This window comes from Opisthorchis viverrini (genome assembly GCF_000715545.1).
Source record: "Opisthorchis viverrini unplaced genomic scaffold opera_v5_12, whole genome shotgun sequence".
In the NCBI taxonomy this organism is placed as follows: domain Eukaryota; kingdom Metazoa; phylum Platyhelminthes; class Trematoda; order Opisthorchiida; family Opisthorchiidae; genus Opisthorchis; species Opisthorchis viverrini.
This window is the reverse complement of record NW_008751668.1, coordinates 1,760,692-1,774,083: the sequence shown is the minus strand read 5'-3', so window position 1 is coordinate 1,774,083 and position 13,392 is coordinate 1,760,692. Positions and strand designations below refer to the sequence as shown.

At 45.0% G+C, this 13,392-nt stretch overlaps 1 protein-coding gene across 1 annotated transcript in view; it reads right to left on the bottom strand.

Annotated features, from left to right (window-relative positions):
- Window positions 1-2,916: 2,916 nt before the first annotated feature.
- T265_12727 (hypothetical protein) overlaps window positions 2,917-13,392 on the bottom strand; it is a gene marked incomplete at both ends in the record, with an annotated part of 21,872 nt that continues 11,396 nt past the window's right edge. The window contains 5 exons of the mRNA XM_009165167.1: window positions 2,917-3,180; window positions 5,043-5,277; window positions 6,165-6,356; window positions 8,506-8,813; window positions 10,324-10,476. Coding sequence (XP_009163431.1) covers window positions 2,954-3,180; window positions 5,043-5,277; window positions 6,165-6,356; window positions 8,506-8,813; window positions 10,324-10,476 — 1,115 coding nt within the window. The remainder of the gene's footprint in view (window positions 3,181-5,042; window positions 5,278-6,164; window positions 6,357-8,505; window positions 8,814-10,323; window positions 10,477-13,392) is intronic.

The following is a 13,392-nucleotide window of genomic DNA, read 5'->3' as shown; positions in this document are numbered from 1 at the left end:
TTTCCGTCAAACCAAATTTGTTTGCAAATGAGTGTATTTCGCTAAGTTCGTGCAGTTTGGTTTCAAGTAGAACATAAGGTTGACGGAAACTCTGGGACTGCGCCTACGTGATGAGCTACAAGAAGGGCGAAACCCGTCGTGGGCTGTCGACGAATTTTCAGCAACTTTGTGAGTAGCGCATTACAAATATAATTACCGAGCTGTTTATTTGCAGGATTGTTCATGCTCTCGAAGTTGCGCCAACGTTGTCTAAAATACCGGACAAATATACTGAGGATCCATTCCTCCCATTGTGCGAAGTACCCCTACCGTTGGTGGTGTGGCAAAACGCGTTCATCTGTTAGCAACAGGCAACTTACGACGACACCAGACGTAAGTGGGACATGATACATCGTATGAAGCAACGCACGACTTTATCTTTACTAGTGGTGAAAATGTCATTAACCAGCGCGTTCTACACAGGAAACGGAGTTCAGTTGGAAAAGCCCCAACAATAAGAAAAGCGCATCTGTCGTTCTTGTAAGGCTACAACCTGTGGAACTTGCTGTTTGGAAGGAGTTCATATAGTGCGGACACCACCATGCACGTGTTTCTGTGAGCGTTTACAGTACTTTCACCATATCTGATTTACATAGATATACATAAGTATGTTATGTCTGACATACTAAGGGCTATAAGGATTGTTGAAACCTTCAACAGCCCACAAATTAGATTTATAAGAGCGATCCACGGAAGAGTTTACGGGAACCGTCATGTTCTAGTGCCTAGCTTTAACTAACACAATAAAGCCTACGTTCGATGTTTCAGAACAAATTTTTAGCATTTTTAGACGCGCGGAAGCAAGAGACCTTTCAAACTAGTCGAATCATGTTGGAGCTTTCTGCTGTGATAAGTCACAACTCCGTTTTCCAGCCTAAAAACCGTGTACCAAAGTGCAAACCAAAGCTTCACCCACCGAGGATGAGATAAACGGTCCTTCGGAATACAAAGTACACGGTCTAATCAGTGTAACCTGTGCAGTGTGACCAGCTGATCTGTCGAGAGTGAACTTCCCCGAAAATAATCTGGCGTAGTTCGGTACCACTGATCTGATGTTCCCATCAGACCAAGCAACGCTTCGGAGGGAACAGTGGTCGCAAGCAGCGGCCAGGCCTCTGATCCATAAAGCAGGATAGATCGGATCACGGCACTGTATAACCTATGACAGATTACCTGACGTCAAGGCAGCGCCACAAATATAAAAGTTGGCAAATGCTGCCATGAATTTCCCAACTCAGAAAGTGATTTCTTCTTCCGTCAGTCCGCCGGGAAAAATGCAGCTGACCAGAGAGACGGCCTGATCCACCGCATCGATGCGTTCACATGCGAGCAGGAGGCATGAGGTTTGATCCCAGCTGACCTTGTATCAGCATTTTACACTTCACAGGTGGGAATTGTATACCTTAAGTATGCAGTGGAACTATTCGGGTTGTTTATTATAATGCTAAAGGGTCTGTTCCAGGATAAGCAACATCACCGGCGTACTTAATGTCTGTGAACGAACGCCACGGGAATATGTTGGTCCTCGAGGTGTTGGAGGTAAGTAAAGACCACTCAAGCAGCACACCAATTACGATGCCAGATAGGAAGGGCGACAAAGAACACACGTGTCTGATGTGGCGAACTCAAAAGAGAATTCCTGGTAGATACCCATGCACCCAGGGAGGAGGCATATAAAGCCTCTATACGATACAAGAATTTACATAGGGTACCCTTCATCGCCAAACAATGCCACGGTTTCAGACGATCGTCAGAGTCAAAAGCAGATATGAGACCGAAAAATACGATCAATTGGAATATGGCCGAGTAAGGTATGTTTTCATTTCCAAGCATTTTTTCGTAGTAAGAGACGAAAGAATGGTTTTGTTGAAATGTGTAAAGAGATGATGACGCAAAGGGATGGCTACCAAATCATGTGCTTATGTTGCGGGGGTGTTCTCAAAAACCTCATTTTGTTATAAAGGAAACTACTCATAAGGTTGCTGAAAACTCTTCGACACATTCAGTTGTAGAATCTCATAAACGAGAGATTCAGTTGAGGCACTCGTGAAAACCAAATTGAGTTGCAAATGAGTGTATTTCTCGAAAAACCTCGTTTGGTATTTCCGTGATTGAGTTGGTGTCCGGGTATCATGCAACAATCCGAGGTATTTGACAAGAATATGCACTTCACGTGGTTTTACAATCTTTTTGCTTTGTCTGGATATCTTGCCCCTTTCGGGAGCTATGCTCAAGCAGGTCAGACTGACCACACAGGGTTAATTAGTATACTTATCACTCGGAGGCCTAGTGTTGACAGAATTTCACTCAAGTATGGATTGGCTAAAATAATTACAAGACATGAAGGGAACTACTCACACAAGGCTGGTGTGGACATCTGATGGATTGTTCGTTTTCGTGAAGGCCACTCGTTGTTATTCAGCGCTAGTGTCTAATGTAGCGTAATTGAAACTAGACTGTACCTGCTGACATGAGCTAGTGTGTGCATCCCTTTCTCTCTTTCAAATACAGGTACCCCTGGTGGGCCACCACGAGCTCCAGAAAGGAAGCTGCAGCCCACTTCTGCACCCTTTTGGGTGACATTGAGCTATTTTTTATACCTTACTTGACGTGTACCTGCCTTTTCGATTGCAACGAGCGCACATTGCTGCCTCCCTGCGGTTTGCTCTTCTGCGTCACCCAAACTGTGCGAATGTGTGCGGCTCCAATAATATCAAATTTCATAGCTGATCATTTCAAAGGCGGCGTGCACCGTTACTACATCCTTGTGAACGTCAAGTGTCGCTGACTTCCTGATTACCCACGCTACATTGTAAAGACTAGGTGACTGAACCCGCGGATAGCTTTCTGTCACAATATATATTTACAGGCTGGGCTGGATAATGTACACTTGAGTGGTATGGATCACTGAGGTCTAGGATGCGTCGCCTCCGAATTCACGCATAAACAGTAGGCGCTTTCCACGCCTATTCACTGCATTAGGGACCAATGGCGGCTTCCGAACCGAGATCCCGAGTCCTCCAGGTGTCCACGCACATAGGTGAATTTGGCCAGAAGATGAGTGCGATTCTACAGCTTCTAACTCCTCCTCATCTGATGTTGAGCCATTTCGGGTTGATATTCCAACGACACTAATCCAACCTAGAAAAATTGGACCATAAATGTGTGACACAGTAAACTTGAAAATCTGTGGCTTGAAAACAGTAAAAAATAGAAACAAATTCAGGACAACTACCACTGAGGTAGAATATCAGTGGAACTGAGTGTGCCTTATGAAAATAAAAGAACTTCTCGAATAGAGAATTCCATGAAATCAAGTCCATCTGGAGGGAAAGATGGACTGAATTGTTAACTGTTCGTGTTAACTGGATGCTCATGGAATCAAATCGTTTTTCTGTTGTTTGAGGAAACCCATCATCTTCCTTTGCAGTTCTTTCACACTGGGTAATAAACTGGAGTGCTGTTTGAAGGTCGTGCTGATTTTTTAATAAAAAAACGCCAAGTCATTCGGAGACTTAACCTTGAACGCCAAGTCGGTCTCCCCTGCTGACCGTCCTTTGCTAGGTCATATTCCTCTGAGGCAATTACGGAAAGTTTTTCATCCACGTCAAACATAGACTCTCTCATATACGCAGTGCTTTGCCAACGAGTCGAAAGTGATCTTATGGCCTATTGAACAGTTGATGTTTCACATTGGATAATGTCAATGAGTCGTTGGCACCTGGAAAATAGTTCTATCCCTGAAATACCTTACGAATACCAGCCGCAAAATTTGTCTGTCACATTTAGTTTACTGTAAACCAGAATTCGATGGAATCCCAGATGCGAGGAATTACTTGTCAGCTAGGGCTGCAACATGACCACGAAGGATCTATCAGTACCGTACTTTTGCAGAAAACAAGCGAATCGTGCACAGTTGTTGCAGTTTCTGTGTGCCAGAACAGCTCAGTCCACGTTTCTCGGTGGGATCCTACAGCTATTCAGAACCAGTATCCTCCACCTCGAGAGAACATAACGATAGAGTGGAGCCATCACTGCACTATCTGGCGAACCATGCTGATCCTTGTGGACTTAAACTTGGTGCCTGAATAATTTCGGAAGGACACACTGCTTCTTCCGATGTCTGGTCAGGGCAGATCTTCGCCACCCATGCTGGAAAACAAGACTCCTGCCCTTGCCGGATGTTTATCGGGTTAGTATGCATCAACACTAAGGGATGAGTTTTCATTCATTGTAGTCAAAGCTACATTGATGTGAAAAAATCGCGGTCTCATTTCCATTGTGGTACGCCGTCATCTAGGTTCGGGTTAACTTTTGATTTCGATTGAATATTCATCCGAAAAGATACCGAGAATGAACCGAATTGTAATCAATCCGAAGATGTGTCAGGAATGGGTTAATGCAGAGAAAGAGGTCTTCTGTGAGAACGAGCGTGTAAGTGGAACGATAGAGCATTCTTTACAGAGAAGAAATTCATCAGCGAGAATGGGCGCACAACTTCTCCGATTTATAAGAATTCTCTAGTTTGCTTCCGGTAAACTTCCCTGAGTAATTTTGCAGCGTGAAATGTACTCAGTGCTTTGCGCCTCCAAAGAGAACTAATTGGACTGGTTGAACAGCTCGATAGAAAGACAATAAGTCCACAGTATGCGAAATCCCGTTTCGACACAATCAGCTGTGGTAACCTGTCAGTGCGGAGCTGCAATACAACTCGAAAGAGGTACGAGAGGCGAAATACTGTCCGATTACTGAAGAGCATACACAACAGCAGCGAGAACGCTCGAGTAGAGTTGAAACCTCGGGCCGTCCGACACATTGATAGGCAATCACCTGAGATGGAATCTCGCAAGGTAATTTAATTAGAGGGTGTATACGACTGCCCCAGATTGCGCCCTGGAATCAAGTTGACCAGTTAACCAATGAAGACAGGTTTTCACCTCTTGATGTAACACGGTCAGGCAGATGAAAACCAAGGACATTAATGGAAATATTCCAAGACGTACCGGCACCGGATAAAACCACGTCAACGCTGCTCATCTTGGCAGAAATTTGGGGGCTCACTGGATCCAGTACACGACTCTTGAGCGGAGGCAGGTGACCACAAGGTCCTCCATCGCTTACTTCATGACCAGGGCCTAAAGAAGCGGCGTGTTCAGTCACATATTGTTCAAATTCTGTCTGTTCGACAATATGCACTGGAAGTGTGCTGAACGTGGTGAAGTAGACGGGTCCCGGGGACTGTATGAAGAAAAAGGATGTCAGGAAGCACACGAAAAGAGGGGCAATACAATACAATCGTGTGAATATATGACAAACCACGCTGGCTAGGTGTTTTTGAGTCAGAAGGTCGAGAAACCTCAGAAAAGGCGAATAAAACGGTATTTTAGCATGACCGCTTGTTGGAGAAGAGAGTGGAATTTCTTCGGGCTTCCACAACTACAATTCACCACAACTTGGTGGAGTTTTTAATCCACCCAGGCTTTCAAGGGATACCAATTGAATGAGACTTGTTTAGTAGGACCGATCTGGTGCTATTTACGAGGTATCGTGAAGTAATTTAAAGCTTTTGAACAAATCAGCAGCAGTGATTCAATCATACCGATCGAACAGAAAGCCTGGTAGTGGTCAGGTTATTGACCCGTGTAACAGCATACGCCAAACTACTGGAAATTCTAACATCGACAGACAGATGAATATCACGTCATGTGACCTTGATCTTGTTTATACGGAAAACAACTTCGGCAGATCCAACGCCCTAGACAAATTGGTGAAAACCACACTATGATAGGTCAACGTAACAAGCCCTCCTAATGCAGTGCACAACCGGATTCGGAGAGTGAACTCAAAAACTGAAACTTTAGTCAAACCAAATGCAAAACTGTTATCTACTCAAGTAGGGATAACAAAAGTTGGCAACGTAGTGATGCACCACAAAGGTCTGAGTTGGAAAAGATTCATCTCAGAAGAACCATGAATACTATACAAGTGAAAACTGCAGTTATGCGCTGTTCAAAAGTGGCTGACAGATGGGTGCTGAGTCGGAAAGTACGAAGAATGATGCGTTAGGTAAGTATCCATAGAGTCTCCAAGTAAATAACTGATCAGAATGATGAAAATACCCTTACCTGAAGCAGGTCCAGACGTCCCAGATTACCCAAGAGAAGGGCTAACCCCGGACGCATAATGAATGTTCGGGGAACAATTAGTGCTCTTTGAGAACCGTCCGCTTCATTTTTTGCTTTGCGTTTACTGTGAGCACTGTTCGAATTTAGTTCGCTAACTGCCTGAAGATCCTTGTTGGAAAGGTAATTGAGCGTCTGAATGAGGGTAGAGAGAGGGAGGCAGTCTAGCACTGGAAAGTTAAACCGATATTTTCCTAGAATTTCTAAAATCAGCTCTGCAAAGGGGTTGAAATTACAAGCCGATTGCTTCGCCAGCAAAAGAATTGCCAGTACATGCACCGTCGTCACCCGCAGATATCCGGCTAGGCAGAGCTATGCGAGGTGGACCACATCAACCAAGGAAATCGTTCAGCTGTAACACCCTTCCGGTGCCTAGCTGCCATGCCACCCAAAGGAAGCACGAGGGTTGGGATGCTGCCAGGTTGCCCAAGCCTAGACAGGGGAAACCGAGAGGCAGAGGTTGGGTTCGAACCACGGACCTTCCGGTCAGTAAATGCGCGCTCTAACCACTTGAGCCATCTCGCCCCACCAACTAGGGAAGCCAAATATGAGTGGGCAAATACAGGAACGGCATTAATCAATCCGAAAGCGCACGCTGTTTGTTACCAACCGGCCACGCTTGTTGGATGAATTAGACCGTACAATACCAGCCCTCCGTGATAACCCAGTGACAGTACAGGTCCCCTAAATATTTTCAGGAGCCGACGGCGAAGACCACAGACGATCTAGCAGTATGAAACTGGCGAAGCGGGTGGGTCACAAAACTGACACGCTTACATAAGCAACAAACATCTGTCAAGCCAGAGTAAAAGTAGAGATGTAAAGCACCAGTGACCGATTTGAAACAAGGACCAAGAATTAGCGGAACTCGCGTGATTTCGCAACACTTTCATCACACAAGACAGACACCGGGGAAGACTTGAAACACTTGGAGTAGGCGGATCATATTGCGCTACTTAGTTCGGATTCCATCCAGATACAAAACACACTAAATGACGTAAACACTGTTGCGATGCGTTTTGATATGAGCTTTTCACCTCCGACTTAGGCACCTCTGGGGTCGGCGCTTGTAGTTAATTAAACGACCAGAATTGACGGATATTGCTCCAAACTCTGGAAAGATTTGGAATCCCTATGCGTATACACCAGTGGTTGGCGGCCTAAGAGTACTTTCCTAACGACACACGCACACTACTTTCCTCTCTTACAACCTCCCATATGAAGCACCTCCATCGAGAGAACGATTGAGAAGGCACGGAATTTTTTTGACTGAAATTCCCCTTTGAGGAAACTAACGTCCCAAAACCAAAGGAAAAACATACGCTTGTTCGCTAAATGGTATATTTACCAACCAAAAGGAAGAACCCTACTGAAAATATTGTCACTGACCCAGCCCTGTTTTTGGTTGACTACCAGTTAGAAGAGTTACCAACACAGTTCATGAACTAGCCCTGGTGGCGTAGTGGACCCGAGCCCGATTCCAACACGCGCACCTTCAGATCGACTACCGACCTCCCGTCATGGCAATCTGTAGAAAACACAAGTTTTTCTTAAACGTCATGAACTTTTTGACAAGGTCTGAGTTAACCTGGCCGAGAATTCGGCTTTGGAAAAACAGTGTCATCAGTCAAGGCAGTAACACAAACGCATGCATGCGCACGAGAATTCAATATCTCCAAGTCCCAAGCAAGCAGGATTGTCTTCGTTGCTGTGCAAACATACGTCTTGATGTTTAGTGATCTTCATTTATGTATTACAGCAAGGCGAGAAAACCGGAGGAGTGAGGGTTGATGACCACTTAACAGATTCACTGTTGTGTGAGTGACTCACCTATATGCGAGGGAGTTGAAAGTTAGTCGAAAATTAGGTTGAGATGGGAAATTTTATACCACTCTCAAAAACCCATTGGGGAACATCCGGATAAAAATGAAATTTGATCAACACAGCGCAGAACACATGCCATACGGTTAGTAGCAGTCGACCTCACACGAGAAAAAATCTCCGTCGGGGAAACACTTCGGAACCCCCGAACATATTTGCTTGAGACAAGAGCAGTATAGTGAAGCGGTGGTGTGCATCAGTGGTTTAGTCCAAAACTAACATGCATATGCCATTACAGGTTGTCTTTCCTCAGCATGAACCCTCTTGCAGGTACACGAGAACTGAACAGAAAAGACGAGAACGCTTTTTTGCAGCGCCTCCACACCTATTCGAGGTAGTAAACAGGCTGTGATTTGAGGGAAAATGGATGTATTCGTCAAAAATTGCTCTTAGAACAACTAACCTGGTCAGGACAAATGAAACCTGGGGTGTCAAAGCACCAGGCGCGATCATTAAAGTGTCTGGGGTCTAGGAAGGTGGTAAGTAGACGGTATCCCCGATCCCCGGCCCATGAGCCCGTATCAATTTGGATGCCCTTGGGTAAGTAGATTTGCTGTAATCGAGTAAAATCAACCTCACTGGCCTCCATTACTCCACAGGATCTAGTGTAGGTGGGTATACTGAGGAGATTTGGTGACGCACTTCGCGCCTTTTCGGCAGCGTCGGCTAGGGGCGTGTAACTTCGTTGGTCTGACGTAACAATAGGTTGTGCTGGCATAGACAGAAAGAACGGAAAGGAAGGTTTGTTAGGCAGGTTAACATGGAACAACTCAGAGTGTTTGCAGGGAAGGAAAGACAAAATACTAATCAGTCATTCCACAGAAACTGCAGAAGGTAAGGGCCATTAACGACATTAAGAAACCACCAAAATGGCTTATTCTGTTACCGGGAGGCCTGTGCAATTCGACCACGGCTGTGCATTTGAGAAGAGTGTTGCATTCTCAGTGAGACTTTGTAATGACTAAACAGATGAGAGGAATCAGAAAAACCTCTTTAAGACGAGCTTCAAAGTGGCGACACCGGTGAAGCTCAAGAGAATAACGAGTAATTCATGAGAAAAGGTAGGCCCGAACAACTTCCACAGACAGAGGGTGCGAAGTGTAAACAAGTGAATCGAAGTTTACTGTTTCTCACAAGGGACGTGTTTGCTTCTTTATCAACCATTACATATCAAAGTCGACTCTAATAAAGTTGAGCCTGGAAGGGCTTTTTGTATGCCTTTAATGGTGCTTCCCCTTGCTGCCGTTCCACGCACCGGTACCATAGAAATCTATAAAGGATCCCAAGTTTAGTAAGAACTTTTGTGGAGATTTCGTCCTGAAAGTGAAGCCGATCTATGCTGGAAAGCCGAGAAGCACTGTACAGCTGTTTCATCCTCACTGGGAATCCTCAGCAGTGCGCATCTCACGAAACTCCGGAGTGTTCAGCATAGATTGGCTTCACTTACAGGACGAAATCTCCACAAAAACCCCAAATCTCCTCATGCTACCAACAGTCAATAAGTAGCTCAGTGGAAGAATGAAGTTCACCCGATGCGTGATCTATCTGAGGAGTCGCTGCTCGAGGGGTCAGTCAACACGTGTGATCGCGTGATGTGGATCCCGTGACTGGAAGGTGAGCGGCGCTATATCCTGTCTAAGTGCGAGTTAATCACACTACTGATCAGCCGCTCGTGGCCGAACGGTTAAGTGTTTAAACTACTAGCCAGGAGGTCGCGGGTTCGAGACTCTTCGGAGTTTCGTGAGATTCGCACTGCTGATGATTCCCAATAAGGATGAATCAACTGTTCAGTGCTTCTGGGCCTTCCAGCGTAGATTAGTGAAGACTGTTTAACATGATTCGTTGTCACGTGCGAGCGCACTGTTTCCTGAAGCCGTCTATTGTAAGACGAGATCTGTTTCTGTTGATTTCCAAGTGATTTCCACTCTCAAAATTGATAGTATTATAACTTGCGGCTTCTACAGAATACGGAATAAGGAAAAAGTGATTTCGATCCCGATACCAAGTGACAGCGAGCCGGATGAATGAGACCCACTGATGTAGATATCTAACTGTGATCAAGGATCGGAAGATTGTCAGAAACAGCCTTTACATAAACAGGGACCGCAGCAAAAACTGAAAAAAAAAACATGAAGAAGCGTAGGAGTTCGACGATGACCGTTCGTCATGCGACAACGAATGATACACCAAATGAGAAACAGGAGTACAGCGAACAACAAACCTTTCAGGTAACGGAATCCGCACGAGGCAACGTATTCGCTCTCTTTGGTATCGGGAGTTAGATGACGCGTATTATACTTGGCCTCTTCACGCAACCCCCTTTTGGCAGAGTTCATTAACACCAGGGGAAACTTGAGGAGACCGGCAGTTGTGCCTAAATTACGTGAAAAGAGCAAAAGATGAGCAAGGTTGGCAATTCATTTGAAATATTGGTACTCTGGATTCTTTCTGCGAAGACAAGCGTAGCTGCAGTGAAAGAACGCTTCCGAAACAGTGGAATTGGATAGAAGACTTTAGGTGACCTGTGCAAAAAACAGTGCCTAAACTCCTTGATAGAATGTGATTCCACTCCGATATGTTTGACACAGCAAGCTCAACGTCTGCGCATTTGAAGTCTCCCATTCAGTTAAGTCAGTCCAAATTACTCAGCTGCAAACCCGGTAGCAGGATACAGCGGTTTTAGCTCCCGGGGTTTCATACAGGTTTTTTCTAGAGATTCAAAAACAACTCTCAAACGAAAACTGCCGCCGGATTTATACAATCATTTGCACAAATAATTTTCTAGTTCACGATATTGTGAGATTCAGTTGAGTCTCGTGTTAACACCAAGGTGATTCACAAATGAGCTGACGAAACAACACCAGTTATAGATTTTGTGAATTATGCCCAGCACCTTCGTATCCATTGGATCAAGTTTTTTGAAATCCACAAAAAGTATATGTAACGGCTGATTCCGTTCGTACCGGAAAGAAAAAGTCAACGGAATCGGAAACGTTCCAAGTCAGAATACACCAACTTCAAGGGAATCTACAACGATACATTTGGTTATGGAGATAGATGTGGTGACATGGAACATTTCCCAATGCAATCCAGCACCGAAGAAGCATATCCTCGAGAATCAACGGGGAGGCAGTTTTGTTCCCTTCTCCCAAAAAGTTCGCACTGCCCATCCTACTGGTCAAGTATTACTGGTCGAATATCACATTGAACGAATGAAGCCAGTCGCATCAGCTGGTTCCTCTTGGTTAGGCTGGATTTCGTCGATAACCGTGTCTAAGAAGGACAGGAATACCAGTCGCAGAAACCTACAGGAATGACGGTCGTCACTTACAACCAATCGAAAAACTGTCCAACAGGTTTCAAGCATTCTTGGCGCTACTGGACTAGTGGGAAGTCTTGACAGGCGGTGAGTTACCGGATCGTCCTCATCTGAGGCGTCCATCCGCTCAAGCGTGAACACGTTCGCCAGTTTAAACCTGCGCTGTTCGAGTAGTGGTCATACGCCCACCTAGCATGTCAGACGTCCGGAATTCGAAACCCGGCAAGGATACGGATATGCAATGCTGACGAGCTCTAGTAAGAGCGAAACTCTAACCCAGTGATTCCTCCCTTTGGTGCGGACTAACCAGAATGATTGCGCAGCTACCTACCCCATCTCCCCAGATCATCGATGAACGAAACTGTGGAAGATACAACCGCTGTACGACAAGTACGCCGTTCTTACAGATGACAATGATGATGATGTGGGAGGACAGTTGAAACAAGAATGATGTGAATGTGGACTCTACAAATCCCGCCACCGCTTCCAACTAGCCACCAATTTCTGGCATATTTTTCACAACATTCACCACCTACATGATCCGGTCCATTTGCTGGCTAGCCTTACATTCATTAAACCTAATAATAAGATTCGTAGATGGAGATGGAAACTGAAACTTCGTGCGGGAAATCATAATAACAGTGGTTCCGCTTTAACACCCTTTCGGTGCCTAGTTACCATGCTATCCGAAGAAAGCACGAGGGCTCGGGTACTGCCAGGTTGACCAAGCCCAGAAAGGAGAAATCGGATTCGAACCACGGACCTTCCGGTCAGTAAATTCGCGTTCTAACCACTTGAGCAATCTCGCCCCTTACCCAAAAGAAGCACGAAAGTTGAGATACTGCCAAGTTGCACAAACCTAGACAAGAGCAATTGAGATGACAAGGTCGGTTTCGAACCGTGGACTCTTCGGTTGGTAAATTCGCGCCTCAACCACTGAATTATCTCGAGCTCGTACGAACAAAAGAAGTACAAAGGAACTTGAAACACGGATCAGTATATACTGACCCAATTTCGCCAGATGCGCTTTCAGACCAACCACATTCGACCTGATTGCCTCGACAAAACACCAGACCTATTCGGTCTTTGCCCCAAGGTGGTTCGTGAATGTGCGTTCAAGAACGCCCCATCATAATTATAGGTCGAACTAGACCAAACAACGGGCACGTCTACAACGAAACACCACATTGGTTGGATTCACGATTGTGAGATGACGAAACATGTTTCTGACTCTTAGTTCATGCAGACATCTACCACAGTCCTTCCCTTGAGCGATCATTCCTCTAATGACGTTGGTCGTTGAACGTTGAAGAATAAACGACATACGCTAGGGATCCCAATAATTGAGCTCGGTACAAATCTCGAAGCAGGATAGGATGTACGTGACAAGGTGCACATGACTTACTCCCCAGGCTGGTGGAGCATTATTGTGACCGTTGCGTTCCATTTTCACCAGGCCCTTATGATGAATATGGGGACACGAATGATAGATTTAATGCGGAACGCAGACTCCACTTGCGGCACAATGGTTTGCTTACCATCCTTGGATGTCAAGTCGAGCAGAGGTCTTAGAAAGCGAAGAAATGAGGTTATGAAACTGACAGTCGTCGTAACTTCTCTTCAAGATTGTGCAAGGTGTCATAAATCAGAAGAAACTAAAGGAGTTCCAAACCATCTAACAGGCAAATTCTGAGTTACCGTAGATCGCCGAAATTAGGAAAGCCTGGTGAACATCTTCATTTCAGAGGTTTTATAGCGCATAAGTAATTAAAACCAATCCTTGATAAAATGGTAACTACAATGTAACAATGAAACTCCAGAAACACTCGTAAACGGCAGAAATATGGGCAGAATTACTGATTTCCCCTAATGAGAATCACCTTTTCTAGGGGAACCGATTACGTTTGCTGGAGGGAATGATATATATATATATATATATATATATATATATATATATATATATATGTGCGA